Here is a 12,643-nt window from a genome sequence, read left to right as displayed (position 1 = left end):
CCTTCTCACACTCACAGAGACAGCTATCATCAAAAAGACGGAAAGTAACAAGGCATGTTAAGGACCGGGAGAAATTCAAACCCGTACATGTTGCCAGTGGGACTGTGGGACAGTGCAGCTGTCTTGGAAAACTGTTTGACGGCTCCTTAAAAAGTTAAACACAGAGTTCCCACACGACCCAACAATCCCATCCTAGGTATATATCCGAGAGAAATGAAATGCACGTCCGCACAAAAACTTGTACAGGAATTTTCATGGCAGCATTATTCATAAAAGCTAAAAGGTACAAAATACCCAGATGTTCATCAATTGATGAGCAAATAAACAAAATGTTGTCCAGCTACGCTTCTAATGGAATACTATTTCACTATCAAAAGTAACGAAGTACCAACACAGTTACACTGTGAATGAGCCTGATGCTAACTGAAAGAAACCAGCCACAAAAGAGCACACAGTGCACGACTGCTTTCATATGAAATGGCCAGATGAGGCAAGCTATAAGAACAGAAAGAGGGAAGTGGCTGCTTAGAACTGGAGACAGGGGAAGATGGGACATGGGTGATGAGAAAGGACCGCTAGCTAATGGTTATAGGGTTTCTTGTAGGCAGGATGAAAATGCTTTAAGATCAAGGTAACAGCTGCACAATTCTGTGAATATATTAAAAACCACTGAATTGTATATTTTAAGTGGGTGAATTATATGGTATAAACTGTGTCTCAATAAAGCTGTTTAAAGAAAAAAATGATGTCATCTGGCCCCCTTTCCAACAAATTACATGATCTGGAAAATGAGCGTTTTCATTTACAAATGGAACAGATTTGTTTCCATCTTTCCACTTCTAGCTATAAGAATACATAAAAGGTACATGGGAGAAACATTCTAGAAAGTTAGTTTCATAAACTGAAGATGACTACTGGTTATCTATTGCTGCATAACAAACCACTCCGAAACACAGCATCTTAAAACAACAAACGTTTATGATCTTGCACAGTTTCTATTGGTCAGGAAGCAGGGAGTAGCTTCACTGGCTGGGTCTGGCTCAGAACTCTTATGAGGCTGCAGTTAAGCTAGGCCTGCAATCCCTGAAAACTTGACTGGGGTCAGAAAATCCGATTCTAAGCTCACTCATGTGGTGGTGGTTAGAGGCTTCAGTTCTTCCCCTATATGCTGCTCCATGGGACCTCTCAGGATGTGGTTCCCTCTGACCCAAACCCAAGCAGGTGATAATAGAGACAGAGAGAGCATGAGTGCAATCAAGATAGAAGCTTGGCCCTTTATAATCTTAAAAGTGATACGCCATCATTTTTGCAATATTCTACTGAATACACAGATTGATTCTGATATAATGTGGGAAGGGATTAGACAAGAATGTGAATACCATGAGGTGGGAATCACTGGGGCCATTATGGGGGCTGGCGAGCAAAATAACATTATGACAATAAACAGACCAAAGATCCCACATAAGCAAACGTTTGACTTGTACAATGAAAGGGGACAGATGGGATACATATTCCTTAGCAGTATGACAGACACACCCTTGGAGATGGAAGAGCTGTGATAAAAAGGTTTGCAAGGAGCATTCATACCATTTTCCATTTTCCATGTGATGGAGTTAGGATTAGCGTAAAGGAACAAAACTGTGGAGTCAGGGACTGACGGAGGAAGTACATAAATGATCTGACTTAGTCAACCTCACTCTCTCCTTCTCCCTACCACTGACAGATGAACAAAGAGTCCAGGTTGCAGAAAGGCAAGGTGACTCTACCAGGGTCATATACAGTGATAGAGCAGGGACTAGACTCCATTCTCTGTGTCTTAGTACACCAGAAGCTGTACATCAAAGAACCAGTGGCAGTGAGTCTTAGTACAGATGGTATGTTACACAAGCGAGCATTAAATCAACATGCATTAAACAGCTCGTCACTCCAGAATTGGTATTTCTTTGTGTGGTCTTTTGACGCTGGCTGCATTCCTTGATCAGGCAGTAGTGGACTCTTACCCTTCTTTCCACTCCAACTGAGAGTTGCCCTACTTATCTGGGGGAAGGAAGGAATCACTCATTCAGCTCAGCTAATATTTAGAGTATCCGTTCCGTACCCAGCACTGAACGTGTACATGCGAAGAGCAGCAAACATGGTCCCTTCACTCAAAAAGCAGTCAGGTGGAGAAAACAAGGCCTAAATGTGGACTACTAAGACAATTACACATCACATGACAGGGCGGCACAAGGATTTATGTATTTTAACAGTTTTATTTAGCAAGAAACTTCCATAATACTTACAGTGTGTCAGATACATTACAGTATTAACTCTCTGAATCTCCTATGAGATTATCCTCATTTTATAGACGAGCAAAGTGAGGCCTTAAGAAGTTAAGGAACTTGTCAAAGTTCTCTCTCCTGGTAAGAAGCAGGGCCAGATTCTAAGGTAGGATGGCTGCGGGTCCACACTTTCGTAACCACGATACCATGAAGCTTCTCAATAATAGTGACAATCATTCTGCCTCCCTCATAAAATCTTTTCTCAGGGTTCTGAAGGAGAGCCAGTTCTGAAATTCTGAAGCTCCTCTGTGAAATCCTAGCTTTCAAGCTGTACAGGGGAAAGGGATGACCCAGCCCAGTACAATAAGGATGTCTCAGGACAGCTGGCTCACCCTGTGGAAGGGGTGAGGAAAGGCGAATAAACATTCACTAATGAGACAGTGCTTTCCTGGTGTCAACATGAAAGATAAAATTGAATCATAACTGCAATTAGCAAATTAGGCTATAGGTGGAATGAAGAAACTAAATGGATGCACTGTTTTGCAATTGCAAAAATAAATTGATTGACCCTGTCAAAGCCCACTAGAATGTGGACAGACTTAATATGATCTTCCAATGATTTTCTCCAGGAATCATGCCATAGGAAAACAGCGCAATATACCAGGACCAGATGTATTTGATCATTTTTAAGGAACATGAAAAGTAGCTTGAAAAAAACAAGTGATCTGTAGGTCTGGGAAGCCTTTTGCTTAACAAAGCAATGAATTCAATTTTGGTAAAAATTTGTCAACTTTGCCACTTTATAAAGCAATAGCTGTCTCTTTCCTTTACAGTTGAATTTTACAATTTTGGAAAATATTCCTCACAAGGAAACAGAGATCTTGCAGGCCACTGGCAATCTTCATGTATTAAATTTCTACTTTGTTCTTCTGATCATATACCTTGAATTATCTATGGGTCTCTCAATTAAAACCCAAGGATGTATTGTCCAAAACTGTAATAACAGGTCTTATGTAGAGCCAACTGGCATATAATGCCAGGCAGCACAATGGATAGTATTTGGCACAGGCTTTTTTTCTAAGATAACATGTCTATATAGCTTAGTATAATTTTGTAAAAGTATTAAAAATTTTTTCAAAATTCCTCTAAAATTCAAATTTTTATTTCAAAGTCTTGTACCAAGAAATTGTACCTAGGTGTAGAAGGTTTGCAGAATTCCAAAAGAAAATCTAGTAACTTCTCTTTCAAACTGACCTTTCCATCAAATTATATCAAAGTGCTACCACAACTATCTTAGGGTGTGCAGTATGAGAATGGCCTTCATAAGGTCATTCAATTCATTCCAGTTACTGTATCTGGAAAGTTCACATTAAACCATCACAGGTAGAGGTGGTTTTTCATATTGTGAGAGTAGATTTGATCACAGTCCTCAGAAAACTACTCCAGAATATAAATATACTCCTTGCATGTGAAGGTATAAGTTATCATCTACTTTAGACTAGTGTTAAAATTATAATGCTAACATAACAGAGAAACAAGGAAATGGGATGATGAGAAATTTGTAGAACACAATGGGGATAGCCTAAGTAAGGCAATGTTGGCATGTGTGTATGTGTGTGTGTGTGTGTGTGTGCGCGCGCGCACAATTCACCAAATTGACCAAATTTGACCAAAATTGGAATTTTGACCAAAAGGAAGCAGAAGCCAGTTAGCAAACAGCTGCTTTCCTAGTTCTCCAATGCCCTCTGATATGGCTCTGTCACCCTAGCATCCTTATTCCAAACTAGCCAATTCTACCTTGCCTTCCCTTGACTCATAGCTTTGGCACATATGGATCTCCTGGAGACTCTTTGCCTTGAGGAACTGAGCAAACCAGGTAAATCTTCCATGTTTCAGGGCCTTATTTTCCAGAATCATTCTAGGTGTACTTCAAACTTCTGCCTACAGAGATATCAAGAGCTGTCAGGGTCTAACAAGAATAAATCCAAAATGTTCTGAGCTAACCATGCTTCAGGCCAGACTTAGAAATATAACTGTCTTGCTAAAATGAATTTAGTATTAGAGTCTAGCTGGCTTTTATATGGCATCTTTCATCCTTTTTATTTCTAATCTGTTATGCTCCTCAAAGAGTCTTTCTGTGAGGATTATGTACTTCTATTTCTGTTGTTACTATTGCTACTACTACTAGTAACAATAATAATAGCCTTCATACATATAGCACTGACTATGTGTTAGCAATTACATTAAGAAATTTACCAGTGGGGCGCCTGGGTGGCTCGGTCAGTTAAGTATCCGGCTTTGGCCCAGGTCACGATCTCACGGTTTGTGGGTTTGAAACCCACATCGGACTCTGTGCTGACAGCTCAGAGTCTGGAGCCTGTTTCAGATTCTGTCTCTCTGTCTGTCTGTCTCTCTCAAAAATAAAATAAATATTAAAAAATTAAAAACAAAGAAATTTACATGCAAAGACCTATTTAGTCTTCCTTACAACCTTATGAGATAGATTTTGTTATTATCTCTGATTTATTTATTTATTTTTTTTAAATGTTCTTATTTATTTTTTTTTTAACATTTTTTTTTTAATTTATTTTTGGGACAGAGAGAGACAGAGCATGAACGGGGGAGGGGCAGAGAGAGAGGGAGACACAGAATCCGAAACAGGCTCCAGGCTCTGAGCCATCAGCCCAGAGCCCGACGCGGGGCTCGAACTCACGGACCGCGAGATCTGGCTTGAAGTCACGTGACCTGGCTTGAAGTCGGACGCTTAACTGACTGCGCCACCCAGGCGCCCCTATCTCTGATTTATAAACTTACCAGGATCACACAGCTAGTCAGGACCAGTATCGGGATTTAAAACTGCCAATTTGGCTCCAGAATCCATGCTTTTAGACACTTTTGTTTACGTAATGCAAAGAATATACCATGAAGACCAGGGGGACTGGGGTTCCAGTCCTGGCTCTAAAGCTATAATAAACTGTGTGACTTAGGGCAAGTCTTTGACTCAATTTCCACTATACAATAAGCCAGGCTCAATGATTTGCTCCTGGTTATACAATGCTTTGAAGATAAAGTTGATGCTTTTCATTAACAAACTTGAGTTTTCTGGATGAGTCAGGAGGTTTAAAGCTTGAAAAATGAAAAGTGTCTGAGGGAAGGAAAGAGGCAACTAATAATAACTAAGTCAATCTTCTGCGAATTTTCACATTCCATATTCCAAGCATGAGATTCAGATTTTACAGAGGAAAACATGGAGTCTCAGAGATTAGGTGATTATTCCAAGGTCACACAGAAAGTCAGGGTGGAGAGCCAAAGCCCAAGCACTTCCTGCCTCACCACTCACCGTGCTTGCCTGGCGTGGCCTCTCCTCTCAGCAGCACTGAGCTGACGCTTAAAGGTAACATATAAAGTACAGAGCACAAAGTCCTGCGAACCACACATAAATTAATTTGGAGGTGAGGAGATAGGTGAATATGAACTTAAAAGTGCTAACAGATTGTAACTTAAAACAAAAGCGGGTGGGTATATTTTTGTGTAACTTCTACAAGGTGGGTTGGGTACCTACCCAAACAAGTGAATTTCTGGAGGGAAAGCCTGGAGGACTTGAGTGTACCCAAGTAAAGGATGATGAAATACCACAAGCTATTCATGTGGTATTTCCAGACCACATACATGAGTTCTTGAGGTATTCTGCTGCACGATATAACCTCCCAACAATAACTCAGAATCATTTTGTCAAAAGGAACCTACCTTTCTCCTTAGCCAGAATTTCACAAATAATGCCAATAAACAAGGAAGTTCTCTTAGGTGTTGGATACTGAAAGGAGGGCAGCAAAGTCAGAAACTACTATGCTTACTTACTAAATTCCTATTTTGGTTTGGAAATGGGAATCACTTGTTCTTTCACCAATCATCCAACAATAATAAATGAACACCAGGTATGTACAAAGCATTATTTTATCAATCAAAGGCACGGACATTAAAGGGAACATGACATAAATGGTGATGCCAATGCAGTTGCATGAATGCTTAGGATTACAAAAAACACAAGGAGCTCCGGAAGCTTGAACGTTATTTATGATGGGTTAGAGGAGTGCCAGAAGGAGGTGACACCTGAGCCAGCGGTAGAGTAGAGTGAGTTTAGGAAAACTGGCTATAGTTCAGAATGATCAGAGTTCAGAGCATGCATAAGGAGATCTGTTGATCTACTGAATTTCACAAATCATAATTATGTAGCTATAGAATTAGAAGGGTTTTATTGGATAATAAGTTCGACACTGTCATTTTACATTTAATGAAACTAAGCCCTCAAATTAGGTGCCTAGTGTCCTACCAAGGACGTCTACTGCATGAGGTGAGGTTGTCCTTAAACACAGAGCTGAACAATGTGATGTTTGAGAATAAGAACAGGTAAATGCAGCCATGCTGGCAAACCACTAACCTCAGTGTGAAAGAGGTCTGTCATCTGCTATGCCACATAATAAAATAATTACTTAGAGAAATCACCTCCAGCTGATCTGAATGGTATCCACATACAAAAAAGAAAAGTTACAATCTATAAACCACCTCTCCTTCTGTACTGTATGTGCTGATCCACGAACTCTGGATAGAAAACTGTTTAACACATAAATACAGTTAACTCACCAACTAACCTAAGTCTTCCCTCTCTTTTAAACCTAGCTCTTGTTCATTAAATTCAATAAAAATTGACGTGCAACAGCTGTTAAGTGAAGGGATTCTTTTAAATCCCCTGTAGATGTTTGCTAAACTTTGGATAAAAACTTTATCATCATTAATTACTAAGCAACACCTTATCAGGAAGTCACAAGAAGAAACATCAAGGTTCTATCACGAAGCCAAAATCAAGTAAGGGTATAATTCAAGAAATATGCAATGTTATGATGATTGTATTTCATCCAAGAAATATGAAATGCTAAAGTACTCTATTCTTTAACAAGTTAATTCCCATGATATTACATGTAAAAAAATAGTAAAGATTCTTTTTAGGTACTAGAATTCTGTTGTACAAAGTTCTACTTGAAACAGGTGTGCTATCAGCTTGGACTTCAGAAGTTTTTCATGTTTTCTGGGTCTGATAGAAAAGCAAAATTCTTGAATTATGAAAATGAGTTATTTTTAACAACTTTGGAAAAAGAAATGATTCACTTTATAAAACAATTCACTATAAGATTTCTTTAAAATAGCAAGTTCGTTAATAGTCTGATTCATGTAACTTTTCAAGAACATACATTATATATAGGTGGACAAAATTCAAAGGCTTTCTCAAATGGTTGGTATAAGAGGATTTGGTCTCTAACCACAAAAAAACCCTGAAGACTTGAAAATGAAAAGAACTTATATAATTATGTTAAAGTGGGAATTTAAACAGTAAGGAAGCAAATAAACATTCTAATCACATTTGCATAGACAAGGGTTTAGAGGGACAAACAAGTGATTAATAGTGGTTACTCCTGAGGAGCCTGTAGGGACTTTGTTGTTTTATAATGTCCACATTGTTTGTTTTATAAGAAGTATGTATTGCAATTCTGTACTTTCTTAAAATTCAGTTTCAATATTCATTTTTTAAAAGCATTCCTTTGGGGGGTAAAAAAGGATTTTTTTTTTGTAGCTTGCCATAGTGGTTTTCCTTCAAGAGTGTATCAGAATCAGCCATGAAGAGTTTCTGACAATTATGCAGCTGCTTGGGTACCTCTGCAGAACATTAACTTAGAAAGCTCTGGAAACCACCAGACCAGATGACCTTTATGATTCTTTCCAATCTGGAGATTTCATTACCTACAAATACTCTGTACACATTCAATACCCAACAGCTTTCTTTTCATACACATTAACCGCCTAACACTGCACAGAGAGAAGCATTATTTCTTTAAGATGGGAGAAGGCCCTCCTCCCCGGCTCTGTGCACTCACTTTACTGTCCTAGAGAAACTCATAGGAGACAAACTGAAGACTAAAACACGTACAGCTTCAACTCCAATAAACTTTTTTCCTGTGGCTATTTTAACACAAACCCATCATATTTCGCTATCTCAGGCATAAATTTGGGAACTGGCTCTAATGTAAGCACCAGTTATTGCAGAGGTGATGGGAAGACAGGAATGGGGAAGGGCATGGCTGTGTACTATCATATCGGTTCTCTAACTAAAAACAGTCCCATAAAGTGGGTAAGTGTTACCATTTTCTCTAGCCTGGCAGGCACTTCATCTCTGTCAGTTCTCAATCCTATTAGACCCAATTCCCCTTTGTTATATTAAAGTCTACACATATATATTCATTTTAGTTCCTCCTTTTCTATCCTGAAAAGAAATTCACAGATGTTTAACAGAATTTCAAAAAATATCATCAAAATACCCTAACAGCAACATAAAAGAAAATGAAATAAAAGTAATTAATAATAAATTATGTATTTCAATATGCGTATGTCCTGGCATGACTATACTAAAATACAATGAAGTAGTCATATGCTTACACTACTTACATTTAATATATTTAAATTTAAGAGAAGCTGGATGATAAGAAACTATGACATACAACAAATATAGGAAAATGAAGTAAAATCACGTGATTTTCTGAAATGGTTCCAAACAATATAAAGTACAACTATCTTTGATATGCAAGATCATGGCATTTCTGGAAAATTTAGTGTTTATTGAAACAGATAAAAATATGTAAAAATATTTTGTATATAAAGTAGAGTTAGGTTACAGGCATGGACAATCATACAAAGTTTTCTAGTCCCCTTCACAAAAATGCCATACATGTAATACTTAAGGCTATGTAGGAACCACACAATTCTTTTATATTAGGATGCCCTGTGCATTACAGGATGTCTCCCATCTCTGGCCATGGTCCACTAAATCACTGAGACAAACTCAAATGCTCCACAAAATTCCAAAATGTCCCCTAGAAGTTAGTGCCACCCCACTGAGAATCACTGGTATACATGAACTTCAAATATCTACATGCATAAATATTATAGGTTCTCACACTGGCCTAGGGGATAAGTGGGCCACTATTGACCCCTGATCTTGGGCTAAAGATTCTCTGATATAAGGGCTACTTATAATTGAAAAGCCTGGGATACATCTATCCCAGAAGCTTCCAGTAAGAAATTATACCTAAAACTTTTTTTTATCTGTATTTTTAAAAGTAGTAATAAAGCTATTTTTACATGTAGAGTATATCCATATACACAGTTGTACTAATAATTCTGTCTCTTCTCTCTACTTCCCCTAAAAAAATACTTTCTCCTAAGTTTTCTAGGTAATCAGGGTCAAACTGAAAATATTACCATTCCCTTTTTTCCATACTAATGCAGAGATACATTAATGAAAATAATCCAAAAGTCATTTACAAATGGCACTGAAATATATTATTTATTTGGAAGAAGAACATCTTCCTACTTAAGTTTTGATTAGGCATCTTTTTTTTTTTTTTAATTTTTTTCAACGTTTTTTATTTATTTTTGGGACAGAGAGAGGCAGAGCATGAACAGGGGAGGGGCAGAGAGAGAGGGAGACACAGAATCGGAAGCAGGCTCCAGGCTCCGAGCCATCAGCCCAGAGCCTGACGTGGGGCTCGAACTCACGGACCGCGAGATCGTGACCTGGCTGAAGTCGGACGCTTAACCGACTGCGCCACCCAGGCGCCCCAATTAGGCATCTATTAAAAGTTATTTTCATTTCCTGATCAACCCAACGACTAAAGCGTGTGTCTTCTGGTGGCAGGCTGAGGAGCTGCCTGAGTCTGAGACAATGATGAGTCCTAAGAGAGAGACTGAAGTATTTTGAAATTTTCACTAATCGGGATTTGGTTATATAATTTCTTTTTGGCACTGAAAAAAATTCATGCCTCCATACAGATTTTATGTTAAATTAGCACATCATTCACAGAAATACCAGATATACCCTCACTTTAAGTAAAGGGGATAAGGACTTCACTTTATATAAAAGGATTCACAGATTAGAGGAAATCATCACAGGATTCCTTTGAACATAAAAACTCCTGGTTAAAATGCCATTTAAAGATTAACGAATAAGTTAATTATGCAATATTCATTCAATTTCTACACCTTATTAAAGACTTTCTTAAAATGTCTATTGAAACGGTATTTAGCCTCAGTAGGTGAAATGGCCCTTTCAACAGCTAATTAGCCTGTTTTTCCACTTCAAATTCTGTTGATTAATTCACTAATTAATTTAATAATGCACACAAGAAATCAGCATTCCGTTTTTTATAATCTCAACTTGGGTTATCTTTCTTCATATCTAAAATTGGTAAAAATTTACCTTATGCCCATGCACAAGCATCACATTATAAAAAATAAGCTAAAGTTCGTGTGTTACCAAAGATATATGGTGATTAAAATAACTCATCTTTTAGTATTCTGATCGCTACTTGTTTCTATAAATAAACTTTACCAATACGCGGAGGCCTGCACATTTGTGTACTATGTGCTGTGAGATTCTTGCATCTGATCACAGACCAGCTCTAAAAGGCTGTATGATTCACATAAAATACAGCCCTTCTTAAATAATATCAGAACAGAAGTCATATTTTCTATTATTAAACAGAGAATTCTGGTGCTGATAAAAAACAAAAAACCCCATACATTGAAAAAAAAAAAAAAGAAAAACGTAGCACTTGCCAAATGTGTACTACAAAGCTATTTACTTACTTGGTACTGGGCCTTTTTTGTAGGGCTTTATCCAGGATAAGAGATGGCGCACTCCTCCTCCTTTCTGCTAGTGTTTTCATTTTCTGTTGAGAAAAAAAAAATCAAAATGAAGACTGCGTGACTTCTAAAGCAAGTAAATGCCAACTTTCAAACCAATTCAGCAAATTTTGTATTGCCGATCCTTGCCTCTCCAAGAGTTTGCAGTCTCATTACAGAGATAATCACATCTAAACTAGAATAGTACGTGTCAAGAAGTGGAACAGGCAGTAAATATTTTTTATGAATAGAGAATAAGGAGGTTAAATGTTGATCAGAGTATTTGATCATAACCATTATCATCAATTGCAGCTAACAGATAATATTACTTATTATGTACCTGGCCCTGTGCTAAAGGCAGGACTGGATTATCTCATTTATACCCCTAAATGTCATCTGAGTAGGTAGGTTCCACTATCTCTATTTCATAGACAGGGTAGGCCCCAAACTGGGCTTCAAGGGGAATCAGGATTTGAAAAGGTCAAGTAAAGGGAGGAAAAAAAAAATTAAAGCAAAAGAGACTAGATTCTTATACATCTCATAGACCTTTAAATTTAAATATTTACACATCTGGGAATCCCTTCTTCTACACAGATTTTTTTTTGCTGGAACTTAAAAAAAAAACCAAAAGAACACTTTTTTCTTTTCTAAGTGGTATATAAACATAGGATTAACTGGATAATTCAAGTACTCTGTTTCAAGGACCTAAAATTTATGGTAAATGGGGATTTATTCAACTTGGATTATTCAGATAAGTACTCTCTAAATTCAGTCTTTTATATTTAACAAGTCTAGATAGAGTCAGAGGGCGTGCTGCCAGATACGGATGAGTAAAATCACCAACAGAGTCATAACGAGCCATAAGCAAGGCACAGGCTGTGGACACTCTTCTGTTCCCCACCCCGTCCTGGCCAGAGGGCTCACCGACTGCTGGAGGACCCAGGCCAGCCATCCTGGGAACTGGGTATGCTCCAACAGGAACCAGAGAAAACGTAACTGGCTCAGTGGCAGTACCTCATTACATTATTCATAAAGGAACTACTTCTTAGCTAGTAAAATAAAACCTAGATCCTAGCCTAGGAACACAGGAAGAATAATCCAGTGAGAAGGGGATACAATTCTTATCCCCCAAATTCACCATGTCCCAGGATCTCTCCCCAGTTACTGTTGTTACCAGTGTCATGCCTCAGTGTTGTCGATCCCCCCCCCCCCATTAATCTTTTGGCTCACATGTGGAAACTCTATGCCGAATCCTCCTTAATATGGCTCAGATAGCAACTGAAATAATAAACCATGAATAAAGGTAAAGGACAGGAAACAAATGGGTAAGAAATATAGAATACCATTCTTTTCAATCAGAAGTTACTAACCATGAATGGGTTTCAGGGAGGGTTAAACTGTTTAATTTTCTTTTTTACAGTATGTATATAGTGCCTTCCTTCTGGAGAGAAAGCCCACGATTTTCATTAGGTTCCCAGAAAAGTCTGTGATTCTGATAACCTACTTTCTATCTTAAGCTGTAAGCCCCATCCCACTGTTTCCATTACTCACATCTCTTGGGAACCTAACTCTCCTGAATCCACCATTCCGAGGCCAGTGTGACCGCAGAGGTGGCAGGAAGAAGGAAAATCTGGGAGACAAGTATTTGTGCC

General features: G+C 38.2%; 1 protein-coding gene across 5 annotated transcripts in view; it reads right to left on the bottom strand.

Annotated features, from left to right (window-relative positions):
* The window catches only part of ARHGAP20 (Rho GTPase activating protein 20), a 128,954-nt gene that overhangs the window by 97,481 nt on the left and 18,830 nt on the right, over positions 1-12,643 (bottom strand). For all 5 annotated transcript variants that reach the window (XM_086679165.1, XM_086679162.1, XM_086679163.1 and 2 more), the window contains exon 2: positions 10,956-11,038. In XM_086679165.1, the coding sequence (XP_086535291.1) occupies positions 10,956-11,035 (80 nt within the window). In that variant the 5' untranslated portion in view covers positions 11,036-11,038. The remainder of the gene's footprint in view (positions 1-10,955; positions 11,039-12,643) is intronic.

Source organism: Puma concolor, chromosome D1, assembly GCF_028749965.1.
Source record: "Puma concolor isolate L17-30 chromosome D1, mPumCon1.1.hap2, whole genome shotgun sequence".
Classification (NCBI taxonomy): Eukaryota; Metazoa; Chordata; class Mammalia; order Carnivora; family Felidae; genus Puma; species Puma concolor.
Note: the sequence above shows the minus strand (reverse complement) of the source record. Positions and strands in the feature narration are given on the sequence as shown.